At 56.8% G+C, this 19533-nt stretch overlaps 1 protein-coding gene across 1 annotated transcript in view; it reads left to right on the top strand.

The window, feature by feature from the left end:
* The window catches only part of PPFIA4 (protein tyrosine phosphatase, receptor type, f polypeptide (PTPRF), interacting protein (liprin), alpha 4), a 40208-nt gene that overhangs the window by 14787 nt on the left and 5888 nt on the right, over positions 1 to 19533 (top strand). The window contains exons 10-28 of the mRNA XM_009994277.1: positions 507 to 590; positions 1460 to 1591; positions 3003 to 3065; positions 4953 to 5044; positions 7341 to 7482; positions 7709 to 7914; positions 8336 to 8576; positions 9401 to 9534; positions 9711 to 9874; positions 10459 to 10552; positions 10771 to 10852; positions 12402 to 12602; positions 13537 to 13599; positions 14983 to 15009; positions 16027 to 16202; positions 17023 to 17120; positions 17780 to 17955; positions 18178 to 18246; positions 19452 to 19528. Coding sequence (XP_009992579.1) covers positions 507 to 590; positions 1460 to 1591; positions 3003 to 3065; positions 4953 to 5044; positions 7341 to 7482; positions 7709 to 7914; positions 8336 to 8576; positions 9401 to 9534; positions 9711 to 9874; positions 10459 to 10552; positions 10771 to 10852; positions 12402 to 12602; positions 13537 to 13599; positions 14983 to 15009; positions 16027 to 16202; positions 17023 to 17120; positions 17780 to 17955; positions 18178 to 18246; positions 19452 to 19528 — 2321 coding nt within the window. The remainder of the gene's footprint in view (positions 1 to 506; positions 591 to 1459; positions 1592 to 3002; positions 3066 to 4952; positions 5045 to 7340; positions 7483 to 7708; positions 7915 to 8335; positions 8577 to 9400; positions 9535 to 9710; positions 9875 to 10458; positions 10553 to 10770; positions 10853 to 12401; positions 12603 to 13536; positions 13600 to 14982; positions 15010 to 16026; positions 16203 to 17022; positions 17121 to 17779; positions 17956 to 18177; positions 18247 to 19451; positions 19529 to 19533) is intronic.

Genomic DNA, 19533 nt, shown 5'->3' with positions numbered 1-19533 from the left:
CCCTGAGCAGCCCCTCATCCCCAGCCCCGGGCTCTGCTGCCCTGTGCCTCCCCAGGGCTGCAGGGCCAAGCCACGGGTTTTGAAGCTTCCCCCATGTCCTGCGCACGGGAGCTTTGCTCCTGCCCCCCAGCTCCTTTCTGCAAGGCAGAGAGGACCCTGCCTGTGTGGCTGACCTTCAGCTTGTGCTGGGATGGCTCTGGGATGAGGAGGAAGAGGAAGGACCCAGGCTGGAGCTGGGAGGGTACAGGGCTGGAGGGAGGTGTGGACACAGCCAGTCCTGCCCTTCCCAGGTGCCAAGTCACCCACAGGGCACCTCTGTCTCCCATCACCTTGCTAGCATGGCTGGTTTTGGGCTCTCAGCAGTGACCCACAGGGGGGATGCGGGCAGTGGGAGGGAGCAACACATCCCAGGGAAGGATGTGGATACAGGGATGGAGGGAGGGATGCAGGAGGGTCTGCCTGTTGCTAGGGAGCATCACCCGAGAGGGCTGCTCTGCTTTTCCTAGGCAGAAGAGAGGCACGGGAGCATCGAGGAGCACCTCCGGCAGCTGGAGACCCAGCTGGAGGAGAAGAACCAGGAGCTGGCCAGGGTAAGTGCTGCTCAGCCTGGACCAGGGGTCCTTGTGGGTCCTGGTCCAGCCTTGGCTGCCCGTGCCATGGTGGCTGGGTGGCTGGGCACACCGTGGAGGGGCTGATTTGCTGCTGGCCCTGGAGAAGGCTGGGCAGAGGAGCCTGGTTAATCCTTTCCCATCCAGGATCTCTCAAACTAGAGCCACTCAGGAGCTCACCACATTCTCTGCTGTGATTTCCCTCTCTCTCAGTCATCCCAGTCTTGCTGTGAGTGGGCCACATCCACTTCTCTCCCAGCGTCACCCCCTGGGCCAAGCTGGTATCCCAAATTCAGGGGTGGAGGATCCAGCTGCTTTTCCACCCAGCCTGAATCAGCAGTAGGGCAAGACCTAAGGGTGCTGCCCCCAGGAAAGACAGGGAGGCCAAGCTGGTGCATCACAGGAGGCACAATCCCAGCTCTGCTCCTTAGCCATGCAGGAGGTTGTGGTGCCCATTTCTCAGATGTAATTTCTCACTACAATGTGTGCCCTTGGGGAGGCCCCTGCTTGTTTTGGCCTGGGGCAGAGATTAGGATGGACCTTTGCAAACCCAGAGGATCTGCATTCATTGGGATCTGGAATGTGCCCCCAGTGTGGCTGTCCCTGGAACATGCACAGGGACAGGCAGGAGCTCTCGGATCCTGTCCTCTCTCCTGATGATCCCTGGCTGGAAAGTGGCAGAGACCAGTAGAGCCCCAGTGCAGGGACCGGTCTGTGCTGGGAGGGGTGGATTTATCCCCAAAAGCTGGGCCTGGGGGACCAGCTGTGACACCAGCAGCAGGCTCGGGATGTCAGGAGGGCAGTGAGCCCCTCGTGGCAGGTGGCTCTGAGGTGTCTGGTGGCTCCTGCAGGCTCGGCAGCGGGAGAAGATGAACGAGGAGCACAACAAGAGGCTCTCGGACACCGTGGACCGGCTGCTGAGCGAGTCCAACGAGAGGCTGCAGCTGCACCTCAAGGAGAGGATGGCAGCCCTGGAGGAGAAGGTAGTGGCTGGGGGGCAGAGGGTCCCCTGGGGGGCTGGCGGGAGGTGGAGGGGGCCACAGACCCCCCAGCATGGAGCCTGGGCCAGCCACAGCGCCGGGGTTTGGAGGTACCTGTGCAAGGATGGAGAGCTGCTGACATGCAGGGTGCTGGGGCTGGTGGGAGTGCAGGGCAGGTGCTCTGCATCCTACCCTCACCTCTGATCAGCCCCTGCCCACTCAGACCCCCTCGCCACCACCTGTCACCTCTGGCAGCAGCAGGATTTGTCCTGCTCTGCTCCCTCACTTCCCTGTGTCTCACCTGCTGCAGCCTCAGCCCCTGTCCGGCTGTTGGAGCAAAACCTGCTGGGTTTTGTGGGAGAAAATGCACAAAATGCAGTGTTCATCCCCTCCCACCTGCCCATCCCCTCCATGTGCTGCCTCCAAACCTTCCTGTTCCCCATGCCTGGACCAATCTGCCTTCTCCCAGCCAGAGCAGAGTCCATGAGCAGCTCCCACCCCTCCTGGGCAACTGGGCTCTCCCTTGAGGAACCAGCTGGAACTGCTGGCCCAGCGTGAATGCAATTAGGTGGGAGAGCAAGTGGCTCAGAGCACAGATGAACCTGGCAAAGCCAGTGGGAGGTCAGCCCTTGATTGCCCACCTCTGTTTGGGCTCCTGCAGGGAGCAGGTTTCCCCTGGCAGGTCACAGCACCCCCAGCTGATCCCTGCAGGACAAGGTCTGTCTCCCTGCTGCTCTGCATCTTCTGTCCCATCATTCAGCAGATGCCTGAGTGGCTCTGGATAAAAGCAGGACCCAACACAGGGGGCTGAGTCCAACTTCCCACCCCAGGAAGGATCAGGGGTCAGGGTGGTGGCACCTTGTGAGGGGACACTGACTGCTCCCCAGCTGCTGCTGGCCCTGCCTCACCTGGAGAGTTTCTCCAGCTCTTCTGTGGGCAACAATGATGCTGTTTGGCTGCCAGCACCTCCCAAAAAAACCCACTAGATCAGACAATTGCAAATGCATTTACTTTTCCTCCTGCCTATTCCCTAGCTTAGATGTAGGGGATTTTTGCCCTTTATCCAGGTGCTTGAGGAGTTGATCTCCTCTCGGGCACATTTCCTAAAGTTCAAGCCCTTGCCACCAAGTCTCCACTTGCCTCTTGCCCTCCGTGGCTGTGCCCTGGCTCCAGTGTGGGACAGGAACTGGCAGCTCTGCTTGAGGAGCAGGAGGTTTGCAGAGAAGACCTGGGCAGCTAGAGGTGAGGGGATGATGAGGGAGCCATTGCCACCCCCTGCCAGGTGTCCATCACCCCACCCACCCAGCAGTTCCACTCTGGCCATTCCCAGGAGGCCACGTGGCCGTTTCCTGAACGGTCTCTCTCTTTTTCTTTCCCATTTTTGTTCCCTTTTCTTTTATTTCGTTTTGCAAAGAACACATTGTTACAAGAGCTGGAGAATACCCAAAAGCAGATAGAGGAGCACCAGCACGACAAGGTAAATGCTGCTGCAGGGAGCCTGCCCGAGGGACTCCTTGCTCCTAATCTCTGGCTGGTGGCAGTGGCACCTCCTAAAGTACCCAAGGTTTGGAGGAGCTGGGATCCCAAAGCAGCCAGCAGCAGGAGGCCACAAACTGCCCCACACCGTGGCTGGATGGCAGATGCCACCCACCTCCCCAGAGCCCCCCAGTTTGGTTCCCTACCAGGCATGTTCAGTCCCATCTCCATGTTTCTCTCACGCTCATCGTCGGTGCAACCCCAGGCACCAATCCAGGATTGTGAGCAGCCCTGAGGAGAAGGGCTTGGGGGTGGTAGTTGATAAGAACCTGGACGTGAGCCCCCAGGGTGTGCTCACAGCCCAGAGAGCCAACCCAGCCTGGGCTGCATCACCAGAAGTGTGACCAGCAGGACAGGGGGGATCCTGCCCCTGGAGAGGGGCCAGAGAAGGGCCACCAAGGTGATCCCAGGGCTGGAGCAGCTCTGCTCTGGAGCCAGGCTGGGAGAGTTGGGGTGTTCAGCCTGGAGAGGAGAAGGCTCCAGGGAGACCTTAGAGCAGCTTCCAGTGCCTGAAGGGGCTCCAGGAAAGCTGGGGAGGGACTTTCCATCAGACAAGACAGTGACAGGACAAGGGGTGATGGTTTTAAACTGAGAGAGGGGAGATTTAGGTGAGATATTAAGAAGAAATTCTTCACTCTAAGGGTGGTGAGGAACTGGGATGGGTTGCCCAGGGAGGTTGTTGATGCCCCATCCCTGGAGGGTTTTAAGGCCAGGTTGGATGAGGTTTTATGCAACCTGGTCTGGTGGTTCCCTGCTCATGGCAGGGGGGTTGGAACTTGATCATCTTTAAGGTCCCTTCCAACCTTAATAATTCTGTGATTCATCCATCCCCAGTCCCTGCTGAGGACAGAACTGGCCAGGGGGGCTTTTTCTGCATGTCTAGAGGAGGGTTCACCCCCCTGCTCCTAGGAGCAGCCTGGCTGTGAGGGGCAGTGCTGCTGCTCTCACAGCCACGTCCCTTTCTCGACCCTCTTACTCCATCTGGGGGGAAGATCTGTTCCATGCCCAGCTTGCAGAAGGCCCTGTAGGTGTTCACACCTCTCCTGCTCTCAGATAAAGCATCTAAGTAGGTTCTGCAACATGAGTGCACCTTGGCCTGTGCTGAAAAGCTGGAGGGTTGCAGTTTTTTGACACAACTGGAGCCCTGGGGACATGCCCCAAGTCTCATGCATGCTTGGGGGGGTTGGGAGACTTCCCCCCTTTCCCAGGGTGTTTTCCCTCCCAGATGCTCCCTGCCTGCAGCAGAGATGAGCCAGCACTGCTTGTGCTTCCCAGCCATGGGCAGAGGTGAAACTCAGAGACTGGCATGATGTTGCCTGCACGTTGCCCACCCTGTTCAGCCTCTTTGCCCGTGGGACTGGGTCCTGCCATGCCTGGAGGATCAGATCTCTCCTGCCTCCCTGCCCACCCACAGCCTCCCTTGGTGCAGGTTCCTGATGATGATGGGGCTGGTGGCAGGAGGGACGGGGGCAGCAGCAGGTTTGGCTGGTGGGTCCCTCCCTGCTGCTCCTTTGCCCAGGCCAACACCCATGTGCAGCCTGGAGCAAAACCAGAGGAGCATCCTAGTGGGGCTGAGTTTCCTTCATCTCTCCAACCAGCATCACTCTGAGCACACGTGTGTCCATCTGTCCTGCCTGTCCCTCCCTCACTCCCTGCTGCCTGCATGAGCCGTTTCTTTATCCACCTGTCAAAGGTGCTTTAAACCTGGAATGGGGATCTTTAAAGGGAATATAAACCTGGCAGTGGCTAAGGAAGTGGATCACCCCAAACCTGGCTGCTCCTCAGAGTGAAACCAACCCCTGCCTGTCTCTTGTCTCCCCCTGAGCAGCGACGTTTGTCTGATGAGATCGACAAACTGAGGCTGGAGGTCGACCAGCTCAAAACCAGGAGTGGGACGTTTGTGGAGACTGTGCACACAAGGTAAGGGCCACCCAGCCAAAGCCCCCCAGCCCCTGGGCACCCTGCTTGCATCCTGCACCCGTGGCTTTGGGGGCTTTTTGCTTTTAGGACCCCAAAATGCTGATGGCATCTTTGGTTTCACCAAAGCTCCATGCTGGGCTGCAGGGGGTTCATCACTGCAGGGGCAGCTCCAGCTGTGCTGGCCCCACCATGGATTTGTCCTGGGGTGGGACAGACTGTTGAGAAAAGCCCAGCCTGACTGAATGGCCCCCAAATTTGCTTTTCTAAGGGTGAAGCATCACTGGGCATCATTTCTTTTCCTGCACACAGGGCTTAGGGCTTAATTTTCTGTGAAAGCTGGATGCTCACCAAACACCCCTGGGGTGTGCAGGGGATGGGCTGGTGGAGAAGGGGGAACCTCTTTGGAGGTGTTGCAGGCAAAGGAGAATGAACCCCCCCATTTTTCCTCTGTGCTGTACAATGGTCTTCCCACCCCCTTTCATATGAAGTCAGCTGGGAGATGAGGAGGTCCCAGCCCAGAGCACCACGAGGAGAGATGGGTCCATTGGGTCTCAGCCTCCAGCACTGACCAGGGCACCCAGCACCACTGCAAGAAAGCAGGGGGTGAGAAAGGAGGGTGACACCATAACGTGCACCCCCCTGCCATGCTGTGGCCACCTGGGAGACCTCGTCCTCTCCTGAGCACTTGCCATGTGGGTTAGAAGCAGTGAGGGATCAAGGAGAGTGGCCACCAGCAGGGAAAATTCAGCTCTCAGGAGGGCTGGAAAATATGGAAATGAGCTGGTGGAACCAGGTTCAAACCTATCAGCAGCTGTGGCAGAGAGGGGAGGGCCTGGAGGTCCCAAGTCTGTCATGGAGAGAAGGAACAGGGAGAGTGAGGAAGAGCTTGTGAGGATGAAGGACAGAGGAGTGTCTGGAGCACGTGTGAGACCTCTTTTATGGGACCTCTGTGGGACCTCTTTTATGGGCTTGTGAGAATGGGATGGACAATATTTCTTGGACCCAAGTCTGTCATGGAGAGAAGGAACAGGGACAGTGAGGAAGAGCTTGAGGATGAAGGAAAGAGGAGTGTCTGGAGCACATATGAGACCTCTTTTATGTGACCTCTCTGGCACTTCTTTTACGGGCCTGTGAGAATGGGCTGGACAATATTTCTTGGGGTTTTTTTCATTCCTTGGAGGAAAACTCAGCAGCAAGTTTTGAGTTACAGAGGCCAGAATAATCCCCTCAGTGAAATGTCAGCTCCTGTCTGAGGCTCCTTTATCTGTGTTTAGCTCTGGAACTGCTTGTCTGTGGCTCCTGAGCTTAAATCCTCTTGAAACTTGGGCTGTGCCTTCCTCTGCAAACTCTGAGCTGATGCCCAGCCAAGCTGCTCGTGTTGGTGGTTTCATCTGTGTTCAGTGGAATCCTGGGCTGAGGAGCTCAGATCTGTATCTGCACTGGAAACCAGACTCACCATGGTGGAAAACCACTGCTCAGCCCTGGACAACAGCTTTTGTCATCTTACAAAACCCTCGTGCCTCCTGTGGCAACACATGGAGAGGGTCATGATGCCATGGGCTGGGAAGGAGCTTTGCTCAGCTGCATGGTTGGGTCTTCAGAGTGAGGAGGAGCAACCAGGCAGTGTGGAGATACACGAGTGGCAAGAAGTGGCTTCAGGTCCAGTCACCACGTTGCTCTGCCTGGCGTGGGGACCTGCTCCCGAGCAGGGAGGAGGAGGATGAAGTCCCAGCCAGTTTCTGCTGGGAGATCCCAAGCCATGCTCATATCCCCACATCTGGAAGATCTGTTTCAAATGGGGTTTTATTCCTTAGGGTTTTTTTGGTGAAAATGAGGAAGAAAACATAAAAAGAAGGAGAAAAGCTCCCTGGCTGGCCCTTGTTCTGTACCTTGGGGATGGAGAAGACAGACAAAAGATGTGCTGTACCTCTTGGGAGGTGGAAACTGTTCTCTAGAGGGGAGAACAGGAGGGGACTGTTCAGCCCAAGGCTTCCCAGACCTATTGCACAGGATGGCTTTGGCCAGAATTGGTTGGATGCCCTAGTGGGGACTGAGGTAGTAGCAGAGTAGGGTCCAGAGCTTCCTACAGTCTGGGAACACATCTCTAGGACCAGTGGGAATGAGGCACCTATTTCTGGAGCCTGGTTGTGCATCATTTCATGCAGAGCAGGCAGGCATCATAGGGCTGGGCATCCCAGAGGGGCCTCACCCTCCTCTTCTACCCAGCCAGCTGGGGCTGCAAAGGGAGGACATCCTTGTAAGGAGAAATGTCCCCAGCAAGGCTCTGTCTCCCCAGGTCCCACATGGGCAGTACCACCGACCTGCGCTTCCCGCTCAGCGCTGTGGTCCACGCTCCTGCCGAGCCCTTCGGGGCAGCCCCGGGGCTGCCTCGGGCACAGAAGGGAAGGTTTGCTGCCCGGAGAGAGGAGCCAGCCAAGGTGATCATCTTCATGGCAGCAGGGAGTCAAGGGGAGGGTTGGGGTCTCCTCCTGCCTTGCATGTGGTCCCCGTGTCTGAGGAGCCATTTCATTCACCTGGTGCATGGGTGGGGAAGGGTTTCCCCCCTGGGCTGGTGTTGGGGTGTGACTGTGGAGTGGAGGTCTCCAGTTTGGGTGTTGGGGAGGTGGGTATGCTGTGTAGGACCAGTGAACCTTATTCCCCCAGGACTGGGAGCAGGCCCAGGCAGGCAGTGTCCTGGCCACGGGGCCTCACGCCTTCGACAGCGACCCCGACATCTCAGACGTGGACGAGGATGATCGTGAGACCCTCTTCAGCTCCATGGATGTGCTCTCTCCTGGTGGACACTCAGATGCCCAGACGTTGGCCATGATGCTCCAGGAGCAGCTGGATGCCATTAACGAGGAGATCAGGTAGCAACCATAGCCAAAACCCACCCCTGCCTTGCTCTGAAACGGCTCCAGGGGGGAAACAAACTTCCAGGAGGTGGCCCTAAAATTGAGGTCTTGGTCCAGCTTCATCTGGGAAACTCAGTCCTTGGTGCAGGTTCCTGATGAGTGCAGCTCCCTGTCTCACACCTGCACCAGTGCTTGCTCACAGAAAGGATCATCAGAGCTAAAAAAGCCCTCCACTAATATTAAAAGAACTCAGTTGTGATTTGTGTGGATCCTGATGGATCTTGCTGCCATTCCTGGAGATCAGGGGCTTGAGTCACAGCACCTGTGGAGCGTTTCCCCGTGGTAGGGCAATCCTCCAGCTGGGGAGGTGTGAGGTGACTCCCCAGAAGGGTTGGGAGCCCCAAACCCTGAGCCCCCCTCTGCTCCCCCCCCCCAGGATGATCCAAGAGGAGAAGGAGTCAACGGAGCTGCGGGCGGAGGAGCTGGAGACCCGCGTGACGAGCGGCAGCATGGAGGGCCTGAACCTCACCCAGCTCTGCAAGAGGGCTTCCATCCCCACCTCACTGACAGCCCTGTCCCTGGCCAGCCCCTCCCCCCCGCTCAGCGGCCGCTCCACCCCCAAGCTGTCCTCCCGCAGCGCCGCCCAGGACCTCGACCGCATGGGGATCATGACGTTGGTGAGGAGGGACACAGGGGGTCCTGGGGGGGCTGGGCGAGGGGTGGCTGCCTGGGATGGGAGCCACGCGTCTGGAGGGTGGTGTGGAGCCCGTGGATGGTGTCTCCCAGGCTGGCACGCCTGGCCCCGGGACTGCTCTGTGGGAGGGGGGTTCTCCATTAACTGCCCCCCTTTCTGTGTCTCTCTCGCTTTCCCCCTTGCAATCAGCCCAGCGACTTGAGGAAGCACCGGAGGAAACTGCTAGTGAGTGGCTCCCATCCCGTTGTTTTTTTTGTCCAAGCCCCCTTTCCAGCCTGCTCCTGGCTTTGTCCACACCAGGTCAGGGCGCAGCAGGCGCGGGATGGAGCTGGGGATCCCAGGGATTCAGCAAGAGGACCGTGGGGATCCCATAAAGTGTTTGGAGATGTGTCATCTGACAGCCTGGGGGGGCTGGAAGGACATGGGGAGGTCCAGAAAGCCACTGGGTCCTCAAATGTTGTGTCCCCGCTGGCAACAGGGTGTTTTTGGGACATTCACATCTGTGCTCCCCAGAGCCCCATGCTGAGGGCCAGCAGCTTCTGTCCCCACACCCTGACCTGGACCGTGGAGCTGCATCCCCTCTGCTCCCTGTTCCCAGGCTCTTGGCCATACGGCCGCATCCTCCCCATCTCCTTGGGCATCTCGAGCCATTGCCAGAGCTCTAGTTCAGGCCAAGCCTGGAGTGTGGCAAAGCCCCAGAGTGGCTCTTTTGGCCGCGTCTCCGTGGAGCAAGAGAGAGGCAGGCAGCAGGGCAAGGATGGAGCTGGGCTTTGGCCTCCCAACCTCACGGCTTCTCTGCTTGTTCAGTCGCCTGCAGCTCGGGACGAAAGCCGAGAGGATAAAACCACCATCAAGTGTGAGACTTCCCCCCCATCCTCACCCAGGACGTTGCGTCTGGAGAAGCTGGGCCACCCTGCACTAAGCCAGGAGGATGGGAAAAGGTATGTGGAGCCCCTTTTGGATCTCACACCAGTGAGATCCAGGCACCCAACAGTGCCTGTTGGGTTGAGGATCAACGTGGGGCAAGCGTGGGCTGGTGGGATGGGCTGGGGAGGTTTGTGCTCTGCTCAGGAATAACCTCAAGGCTTTGCTGTTCCTCTCCCTCCTCCATCCCCAGCTCGCTGGAGGAGCAGGCCAGCAACCCCAGCAGCACCAGCAGCCAGGACTCCCTGCACAAGGGCTCCAAGAGGAAGGGGATCAAATCCTCCATCGGGCGCTTGTTCGGGAAAAAAGAGAAGGGTCGCTTGATTCAGCTGAGCAGAGAAGGGGCCACAGGGCAGGGTCTGTAAGCAGCCCCGTTCCCCTCTGCACCAGGCGGGTGTCCTCGGGGGCTCCTGGCACCCCTCCTGGCTTTGGGGTGCTGTTGGGGTGCCAGGTGGAGGAGCAGGGAAGGACATCCCTGCTTTGGGGATGTTTGGGCCACTGGCTGTGGGTTCCTGGCAGCTCCAGGGCTGTTGGGTCCTGGTGCTTCCTGCCCTGTGGTCCTTCCTGGTGTGAGCGTTAATGCAGCAAGGACAGTGACCCCCATCGCTGTGACTTATCTTCAGTGTCCCCAGATCTGCTTCCCCACCCTGTGGGATCTTCTTGATCTTACACAGCCCTTGGGTGGGAGCTGCTTTTCCACCCCGAAATCCTTTGTAGCTTCAATGTTGAGCATCTTGAAGTGGGAGGGGTGGCAGGTGGGGATCCCCTTGGGATTCCCAGGGGTGGAGGGGAGCTGGGGGTGGGGGTTGGACTGGCACCTCCTGTGCATCCCCAGCACCCCAGCATGGGGACTATGGCAGTGACCACATGGGCCCTGGGGCTTGTCATGTTGACCCTGGCGACATCAGTCTGACCTGAAGGATGTCTTGCTTGCCCAACAGTGGTGCTGACCGATGTGGAGGTGGGCATGCAGGACCCTCTGGGACTTGGCAAGCTGGGTGCTCAGGCTGAGAAGGATCGACGCCTACGGAAGAAGTAAGTGAATTTCCTTCACTGCCCCAGCAAGAAAACGTCCTGCTTATTGGCTGAGAAGCCGTGGCATGGGACTGGCAATTGCTGGGAAGACTTCTCTTCACCCTCTCTGGAGCCCTGTTAGCTTTATTGCTTTGCTACCAGGTGGTTCTTAGTGCTGTGGTGTCTTCCCTTCCCCACAACCTTCCAATAAATCACTCTCCTGCTTCTGTTCCCTCCAGGCATGAACTCTTGGAAGAGGCCAGAAGGAAAGGATTGCCCTTTGCTCACTGGGATGGCCCCACTGTTGTCTCCTGGCTGGAGGTGAGGTGGAGCACATCCATGCATTGTCCCCAGCTGGTCTGTGGTGGGCTCCCCTGCAGCAGTACAGCAGCCCCCAATCCCACCATGCTTGGTCGTGGTTGGTGGTTGCAAAAATTAGGGGAGCAGAGCAGATCCCCAGTTCCTCAGGCGTTCTGGGGAGTTGTGGTTTGGGGTTTTCTCAAGCCCACACCTTAGCTTTGAGTTGAAAGGAGCAGGAACACCCCTGCTGGTTTGGGGATGTTGGGGCCACTGGCTGTGGGTTCCCTGCAGCTCCAGGGCTGTTGGGTCCTGGTGCTTCCTGCCCTGTGGTCCTTCCTGGTGTGAGCGTTAATGCAGCAAGGACAGTGACCCCCATCGCTGTGACTTATCTTCAGTGTCCCCAGATCTGCTTCCCCACCCTGTGGGATCTTCTTGATCTTACACAGCCCTTGGGTGGGAGCTGCTTTTCCACCCCGAAATCCTTTGTAGCTTCAATGTTGAGCATCTTGAAGTGGGAGGGGTGGCAGGTGGGGATCCCCTTGGGATTCCCAGGGGTGGAGGGGAGCTGGGGGTGGGGGTTGGACTGGCACCTCCTGTGCATCCCCAGCACCCCAGCATGGGGACTATGGCAGTGACCACATGGGCCCTGGGGCTTGTCATGTTGACCCTGGCGACATCAGTCTGACCTGAAGGATGTCTTGCTTGCCCAACAGTGGTGCTGACCGATGTGGAGGTGGGCATGCAGGACCCTCTGGGACTTGGCAAGCTGGGTGCTCAGGCTGAGAAGGATCGACGCCTACGGAAGAAGTAAGTGAATTTCCTTCACTGCCCCAGCAAGAAAACGTCCTGCTTATTGGCTGAGAAGCCATGGCATGGGACTGGCAATTGCTGGGAAGACTTCTCTTCACCCTCTCTGGAGCCCTGTTAGCTTTATTGCTTTGCTACCAGGTGGTTCTTAGTGCTGTGGTGTCTTCCCTTCCCCACAACCTTCCAATAAATCACTCTCCTGCTTCTGTTCCCTCCAGGCATGAACTCTTGGAAGAGGCCAGAAGGAAAGGATTGCCCTTTGCTCACTGGGATGGCCCCACTGTTGTCTCCTGGCTGGAGGTGAGGTGGAGCACATCCATGCATTGTCCCCAGCTGGTCTGTGGTGGGCTCCCCTGCAGCAGTACAGCAGCCCCCAATCCCACCATGCTTGGTCGTGGTTGGTGGTTGCAAAAATTAGGGGAGCAGAGCAGATCCCCAGTTCCTCAGGCGTTCTGGGGAGTTGTGGTTTGGGGTTTTCTCAAGCCCACACCTTAGCTTTGAGTTGAAAGGAGCAGGAACACCCCTGCTGGTTTGGGGATGTTGGGGCCACTGGCTGTGGGTTCCCTGCAGCTCCAGGGCACTCGGGTCCTGGTTCCCTCTGCCCTGACAGGGCGGTGCTGGGCTGCCCACAGCCCTTCTGCAGGGTGCAAACCAAAAAGGAATCCCCAGCCGTGACACTGAGTGACCAGAGTGGCCTTGATCCCACCAGAGGAAGTCAGGGTGGGTGAGCAGAGTGGTCACTGGCTGTGCCCTGTGTTGGCAGCTCTGGGTGGGGATGCCAGCCTGGTACGTGGCCGCTTGCCGGGCCAACGTGAAGAGCGGGGCCATCATGTCGGCCCTGTCGGACACGGAGATCCAGAGGGAGATCGGCATCAGCAACGCCCTGCACCGCCTGAAGCTGCGCCTGGCCATCCAGGAGATGGTCTCACTCACCAGCCCCTCAGCACCACCCACCTCACGGACAGTAAGTTCTCCCTCCTTCCCCCCAGCAGAGCCTCCCTGGGGCAGCACAGCGCTCGTTCCCTTCCTCCCCTTGGCTCTTTGGGAGCCACCAGGGAGTCCCAGTGTCACAGCGTGGCCATGGAGGGGATGATGTTCCTCCATGGGCCAGTCAAAACCACCAGACACTTGTCCTCAGACACAAAGATAATTTACAGCCATCAAGTGTGAAGCACTTCCTGGCTTGAGGCACCAGCAGATGCTCTTGTCCTCATGCTCAGAGGTTGTCAGCAAGAAGCTGACCCTGCTGGGCAGCCTGCAAAGAGCAAAGCTCAGGGGCTGTGCCCTGGAGAAGATGAAATCCCACCCAGACAGCACATGGTGACAGGGCCAGCTCAGTTCTGCACAACCATTTGCTCCAGCATTGCAGCCTAAGCCCTTTCCTGGGACAGTGTGAAATTCCTGAGGCAAGTCAGAGCAACTGCAGATCCCAGCCTTGCCCTGTGTAGAACATGGAGTGGGTGGGGGGATCGTGTCTTGTCCTGGTCTCCAAACCCCTCGAGGTGTTAATGGTGCCCCAGTAATGCCAAGACTCATCTGCAGAAATGCAGCCAGCAGAAGGACCAGCCCTGGGCATGCTGGGTCCCCCTCAGATGGCCACAGCTGGGGTCACTGCTGTCAGAGACAAGCCTGCAGGCTCCATAACACTAAAGTATAAAGGCAGCCTTGCTGTGCTCTCCATGGCTGCATGGTCATCCAAGGGTCCCCATGTGTCTACTCTGGGCAGTGGGTGCCACCAGCCTCAGCTGCAAGGACCCTGCAAGGTCTCCCCTGCACGGCTCCAGGCACAAGGGTGGGCTGAGCCCCCATCAGCCCAAGCTGGGCTTGTTTCCACCACAGTTGTGAACTGAGGCCCCAACTCCAGGGTGACCCTGACCACTCTGTGTCTTTCCCTGCAGTCCTCTGGAAATGTCTGGGTCACCCACGAGGAGATGGAGAACATGGCAACTTCCACCAAGACGGTGAGGCTGGGTCAGCCCGGGGGGTGGGTCACCCCTGGGGGGCAGTGACCTCTGCTGCAGCTCAGACAGCAGCAGCCAGCACCTGTTCAGAAACCATCTTTCAACCTTTAATGTCCCAACAGTTTCTAAAACTGGCTTAGAAACCAACAGATGTGTTTCCCTCAGTCGAGTCCCTGTGGGTTTTCTTGGGTTTCCAGAGTAGTTTCTCTGCCAGTTGTCAGGGGAAAGACAAAACCAAGAGTCATCTCAAGATGGGTGCACGAGGCTGAGTCCCACGTTGTTCATCCTACACCCAAATAAGTTATCATCCAATCTTCATTGACCGTAGCACACCCAAATATTGTCCCCACTGTCTGTCCCTGCCACTGTCTGATAGCTTGGGGTCCCTCAGAGGGACGTGGTTATGCTCCCAGAAGCTCTGGCTGCTTTGAAGAGCTGTAGATGACTATGCTCCTCTCTCTTCAAGTTAATGACCCCATGTCCATGTCTCACAGCAGGGGCAGCACTTCGGATTTTTCGTGTGAATTAGGCATTTTATTGAAGTTTGTGTCTGCTGGTTGAGTAGCACAGACCCATAATGGGCACCTGGAACTGGTGGGTGCCTCTGGGGGCTGGAGAGCTCAGAGTTACCAAAGGGACACTTTCCCTTGGCAGGTTTTGTGAGGTTGAGCAAAACCAACACAGTTTGACAAGGCAGGAAATACATAAAAAATCAGCAAGTGGGGTTGGGCAGCTCCTCAAGGGGTTGTGAGCCCTGAACTGAGGTCTCTCTCTGCATCCATCTGGCTTTGTGGGAGCCAAGAATCTACCCCTGTTTCCCAGGAAAGATGTATGAGCCTGTGTCTGTGCCATCTCCAGCCCAAGGCCCATGAGAAAAGCTCCATCTTCATAGAATCACAGAATCATGGAATAGTTTGAGTTGGGAGGGACCCTAATGATCACCCACTTCCAACCCCCTGCATGGGCAGGGACACCTCCCACCAGCCCAGGCTGCTCCAAGCCCCATCCAACCTGCCCTTCAACACCCCCAGGGACGGGGCAGCCACAGCTTCCCTGGGCAACCTGGGCCAGGCTCTCACCACCCTCGCACACCAAAGAATTTCTTCCTCATCTCCAACCTCAATCTCCCCTCTTCCAGTTTTAATCCATTCCCCCTTTAATATTGTCTAAGAGATGGGGTGAAACCCACGCCCAGGAGGGTTGGGGTGTCCCCACCAGCCTGTTGACAAGGCTGAGCTCCCTGAGACTGACCCTCCTCCCTGCTGGGTGACACTGTGCTGGGTTCCATGCCCAGCACACGTGGCAACCACTTCATGGGGAAGGGCCACCAGTTACTGACTGTACCTGTCCTTTCTGTTGACATGCTGCGTGTGTCACGCTTAGGACACAGAGGAAGGCAGCTGGGCACAGGTGAGGTCCACATGGCACCCTTTTCCACGGGCAGTACATGGGGTGGTTATGGGAGGGAGAGCTGGACATCACAGACCACTTGGGGGATCATCATCATCATCATGGAATGGTTGGGGTTGGAGGGACCTTAAAGATCATCTAGATCCAACCCCCTGCATGGACACCTCCCATTAGACTGAATCAGGGTTCACCAAGTCCTGCTTGGAGTCTGGGCCTGCACCCTGTGGTTGCTCCTCTCAGCTATCTCCTGATCATGAGGTGGTCCTCCTGGGACCTTGCATCAAGTAGCATCCTTCTCTGAATCAGGCAGAGTGGCTTTTTCTGGAATCTCCTCTGCAAGACACAGATGCTGTGTTGCAAACCCAACGTTAGTGTGACCAGCCACCCTGCATGGGAGGCAGGGTTTGAGCTGCACGTTTACTTTTCACCTCTTTTTGTAGCCCCAAGTTCAGGGTACAGACCATCTCCATGAGCTGAAAAGGTGGGAGGAAAGAGTCCTGCTTGGATCCAGCTCTTCTGGCTTTATCATTTTACTTTTCTTCTGGTGGATTTTATTTCATGTTCAGCCCCAGAAGCAGCTCACAGCGAAAGTGGATGGATGATTTGCTGCTCAAAACTGACCTCTTTTTCATTTTGAAGTCATCAAGTGGATCTTGTGGTCCTTTCTAAGCTTCTTCAGAGTTCATTTGGGAAGGCAGTGAAACCTGTTTCTTGGTTGTTTCAGCTTTTGTGAATGTGCTTCTTCCAGAAGAAGCTGGTCACAAAGTCCAACTATCCCTTAAGCTTTTTGGGTACTGCCTTATCTTCTTGGGGGACAGCAGTAGGACAAAGACCTTGGCTAATGGGACTTCTCCCTCCAGCTCCTTCAATACAAACCAGGGTTAAACTCCTCTGGCCCAGGTTTGGTCCTCACAGTGACCCCCAGGCTGCAGCACTGAACTCTCATTGGTTTTCTAGGAGTCTGCAGCTCCACCAAGCCCTGGTTCCTTCCTAGCTTCTCTATATGCTTCTCCACAGACACTGGCCTATGGGGACATGAACCATGAGTGGATTGGGAACGAGTGGTTGCCCAGCCTGGGTCTCCCTCAGTATCGCAGCTACTTCATGGAGTGTCTGGTTGATGCACGGATGCTGGACCACCTCACCAAGAAAGATCTCAGAGTGCACTTGAAGATGGTGGACAGCTTCCACCGGTGAGTCTTCTCCTCCAGGAGGTCCCTGGGGTGCAGTGTCTGCACATGGAGCAGAGGATGGAACGATCTGAGGGGCGCTGCCCTGTCTTGGCCAGCCCTGGTGCTGGAGGATGGCTCTTCCAGGCTAAACTCAACCACCTGGTCTGGGGCAGCTCATATGGGCAAATGTCCTTCATCATGGTCCTTGTAGCAAAATTGCAGAGGACCAAGCCTTCTCCAGGCTGTGGAGCAAGCCATGGGTAAGATCAAGGCTTGTCCCACCTGGGGGACAAGTGTACCCCACTGGAGGGCAGAGCAGTCATCTGTCAGCAGCCCAACCATGTCCAGCCCTGTCATGGGTTCTCAGAATCCTCCCCAACCCACAGGACTGTGTCCATGGGCCTGGCAGGACCCTCCCTGCTCTGGAGATGAACCCTTCAGCCTGGAGCAGCCCCCACAGGCTGGTTCTCCCTTCCCTCTCCAGCCACTGAGCAGTGTTATTTGGATCTCAGGCAGGTAGAATAGGGCAAAACTGATGGACTGTGGAATTCCCATGGAAAGGAAGGACATTCCTCTTTTTCCAGCTAAGATCTTTCCTGTAGGTTGTGTCTGTCCTGACCCAATCATGATCCAAAGCATCCTTTGGGCAGATGGACAGCAAGCAGGGAAGCAAGTCCCTCCAAGCCCCACCATGCAGAGACCTCCTGAGGGTTGGGTGATGTGAGCAAGCTGGTCTGGTGGGAGGTGTCCCTGCCCATGGCAGGGACTTGGAACTAGATGATCATTAAGGTCCCTTCCAACCCAAACCAGTCTGGGATTTAATGGTCTCCTGTCCTTGCAGCACCAGCCTGCAATATGGCATCATGTGCCTGAAGAGGCTCAACTACGACCGCAAAGAGCTCGAGAGGAGGCGAGAAGAGACCCAACATGAAATCAAAGGTCAGCAGGCACTGACACAACCCAGCTCTGGAAAACATGGGAAACCTCCCAGGAGATGCCCAGCAATGGTGTCTAACCCTTATTTTCAACACAGCCTTTACCTGGGGAAAATCCTCCTTTCTGAGCAACCATGTCCATGGTTCTGTGCTCCAGGGGGACCTCCCGGTGGTGTTTCCCCAACAGGTTTCTCCAAGGGCCTTTGTGCAGCCTATCCCAGCCAGACATGAGCAGGGAGAAAGGCTGCCAAGACAGAAAAGGTCCAGTCCAAGCATCAGAACATCTTCTCCTGCCCATTTCAGATGCTCAGGACGACCCTCAGCTTGCTCAGCCTCCCTGTCCTTGGCTGTCCTGAGATTCCTGGCACGTCTGGCAGCTGCTTACATCTCATTATTGATAATGCCCCTAATTACATCAGCAGCCGTGGGTGCTGAGGATTAATTTTCACAGTTGTCTCCTGCCTGTTATTTCATCGTTTAGTCTGGTAAATTGCAGTGAGCAGGTCCTGGCAGCCGAGCATCTGACACTGCTGCTGAATCCAGGAGGAGAGCCCCAGCATCAGCCTGGGGAGATGCCAAGGGGCTTCAGGACATCATCAGGTCCCCACACAACCAAAAGCGTGGTCTGAGCTGGCCCTGAGACAACCCCTCTCTCTTTTACAGACGTCCTAGTGTGGACCAACGACCAGGTGATCCACTGGATCCAGTCCATCGGGCTCCGCGAGTACGGGAACAACCTGGTGGAGAGCGGGGTGCACGGGGCCCTCCTGGCCCTCGACGAGAACTTCGACCACAACAGCCTGGCCCTGGTCCTGCAAATCCCCACGCAGAACACGCAGGTGAGAGCAGCATCTCTGAGGGGCTTGGGAGGAGGGTGGCCAGTGTGGGACAGGGCAGTGAGTGACTCCTGCAGTGCCACCAGCTCAGCTCTGCCCGTCAGAGCAGAGCGCTCAGGTGGCACCTGGGCTTCTTCACTGTCATTCTTGGGGTTTTCTGGGATGGGAGTTTGGGCTGGAAACTGTTTCCATCGACAGGGAATGCTGATTTGTTGTGAATTTCAGGCTCGACAAGTGCTGGAGAGGGAGTTCAACAACCTGCTGGCCCTGGGCACAGATCGGAGGTTGGATGATGTGAGTACCAGACCTCTCCCATGTCCACATCATGCTGACCTCTTGCTCTTGGGGGAGAAACAGGAGAGACAGGACCTCTGCTCTCTGCCTACTTGTCCAGGGGTGTCAAACAGTGTGTCACAGACTGTCCAGAGCAGCCACATGAGCAGGAGCAGTGGAATAAGCTAAAACTATTAGTCAAAGCCCTCAGAAAGGTGCTTCCAGGCTGTGTAGGCAGGTGAGGAAGGGTCTTGTGCATCATTTCTAGTCTCGTGCTCAGTGGGCTCAGTTTCAAGTGGGTTCACCTGCCTTACTTGGGCTTTTGGAGTCATGGATGTTTTGGGCATGACACGTCTGCAGTGGATAAAGCTGGTGGGTGAGACGTGCCTTGTTAAGCAGCCAGAAAACTGGTAATGTTGAGTCACAGAGGGTGGTCATTCGTGTAGATCCCTCCTCTGGTTGGGTCTTCTCCATGAGAAGACTGACAGAGCCAGTCAGGGCTCTTCAGAGCACAGAGAGGTGTGCCCTTCCAGATGCCATTATCTCACCAAGACTAGATCCAACCCTTGGGGTCTTTCCTAGGCTTTGTGTGTTGATGTCTCCAAGGCATCTTTGCAGGAAGGCTGGAGAGAAGACATAGGTAAGCTGGGAAGGACAAAGCCTATGTCATGGGATCATGGAGAGTTCTTCTATGACCTTGGTCCAATTTGGTCACACATTTCTACATGGTTTGAGTTGGTTTCCAGGTACAGGCCCACCCTTGTTAGCTGGCAGCAGTGCTGGTACCTCACAGGGCAGAAGGTCCTGCTGACCTGAGAGCTGGGGCTGTTCAGCTGGAGAGGAGGAGACTGAGAGGGGATCTCATCAACCCTCCTCAATATCTCTAGGGGTGTCAGCAGGATGGGTCCAGACTCTTCCCAGCAGTGCCCAGTGACAGGACAAGGGGCAATGGGCACAAACTGGAGCACAGGAGAGTCAAGATAAACATGAGAAAAAACTTCTTTAGTGTGAGGGTGGCAGAGCCCTGGGACAGGCTGCCCAGGGAGGTGCTGGAGTCTCCATCCCTGGAGACATCCCAGACGCACCTGGACCTGTTCCTGTGGGATCTGCTCTAGGGGATCCTGCTCCAGCAGGGGGGTTGGACTGGATGATCTCCAGAGGTCCCTTCCAAGCCTGACGACTCTACGAGGATGACTGCATATCCATAACCTGCTCTCCCCTCCCAGGGTGATGACAAGACCTTCCGTCGCACCCCGTCCTGGCGGAAGCGCTTCCGCCCCCGCGACGTTCACAGCATCAACCCGCGCC

This window comes from Chaetura pelagica, unplaced genomic scaffold (assembly GCF_000747805.2).
Source record: "Chaetura pelagica isolate M959 unplaced genomic scaffold, ChaPel_1.0 scaffold470, whole genome shotgun sequence".
In the NCBI taxonomy this organism is placed as follows: Eukaryota; Metazoa; Chordata; class Aves; order Apodiformes; family Apodidae; genus Chaetura; species Chaetura pelagica.
Note: the sequence above shows the minus strand (reverse complement) of the source record. Positions and strands in the feature narration are given on the sequence as shown.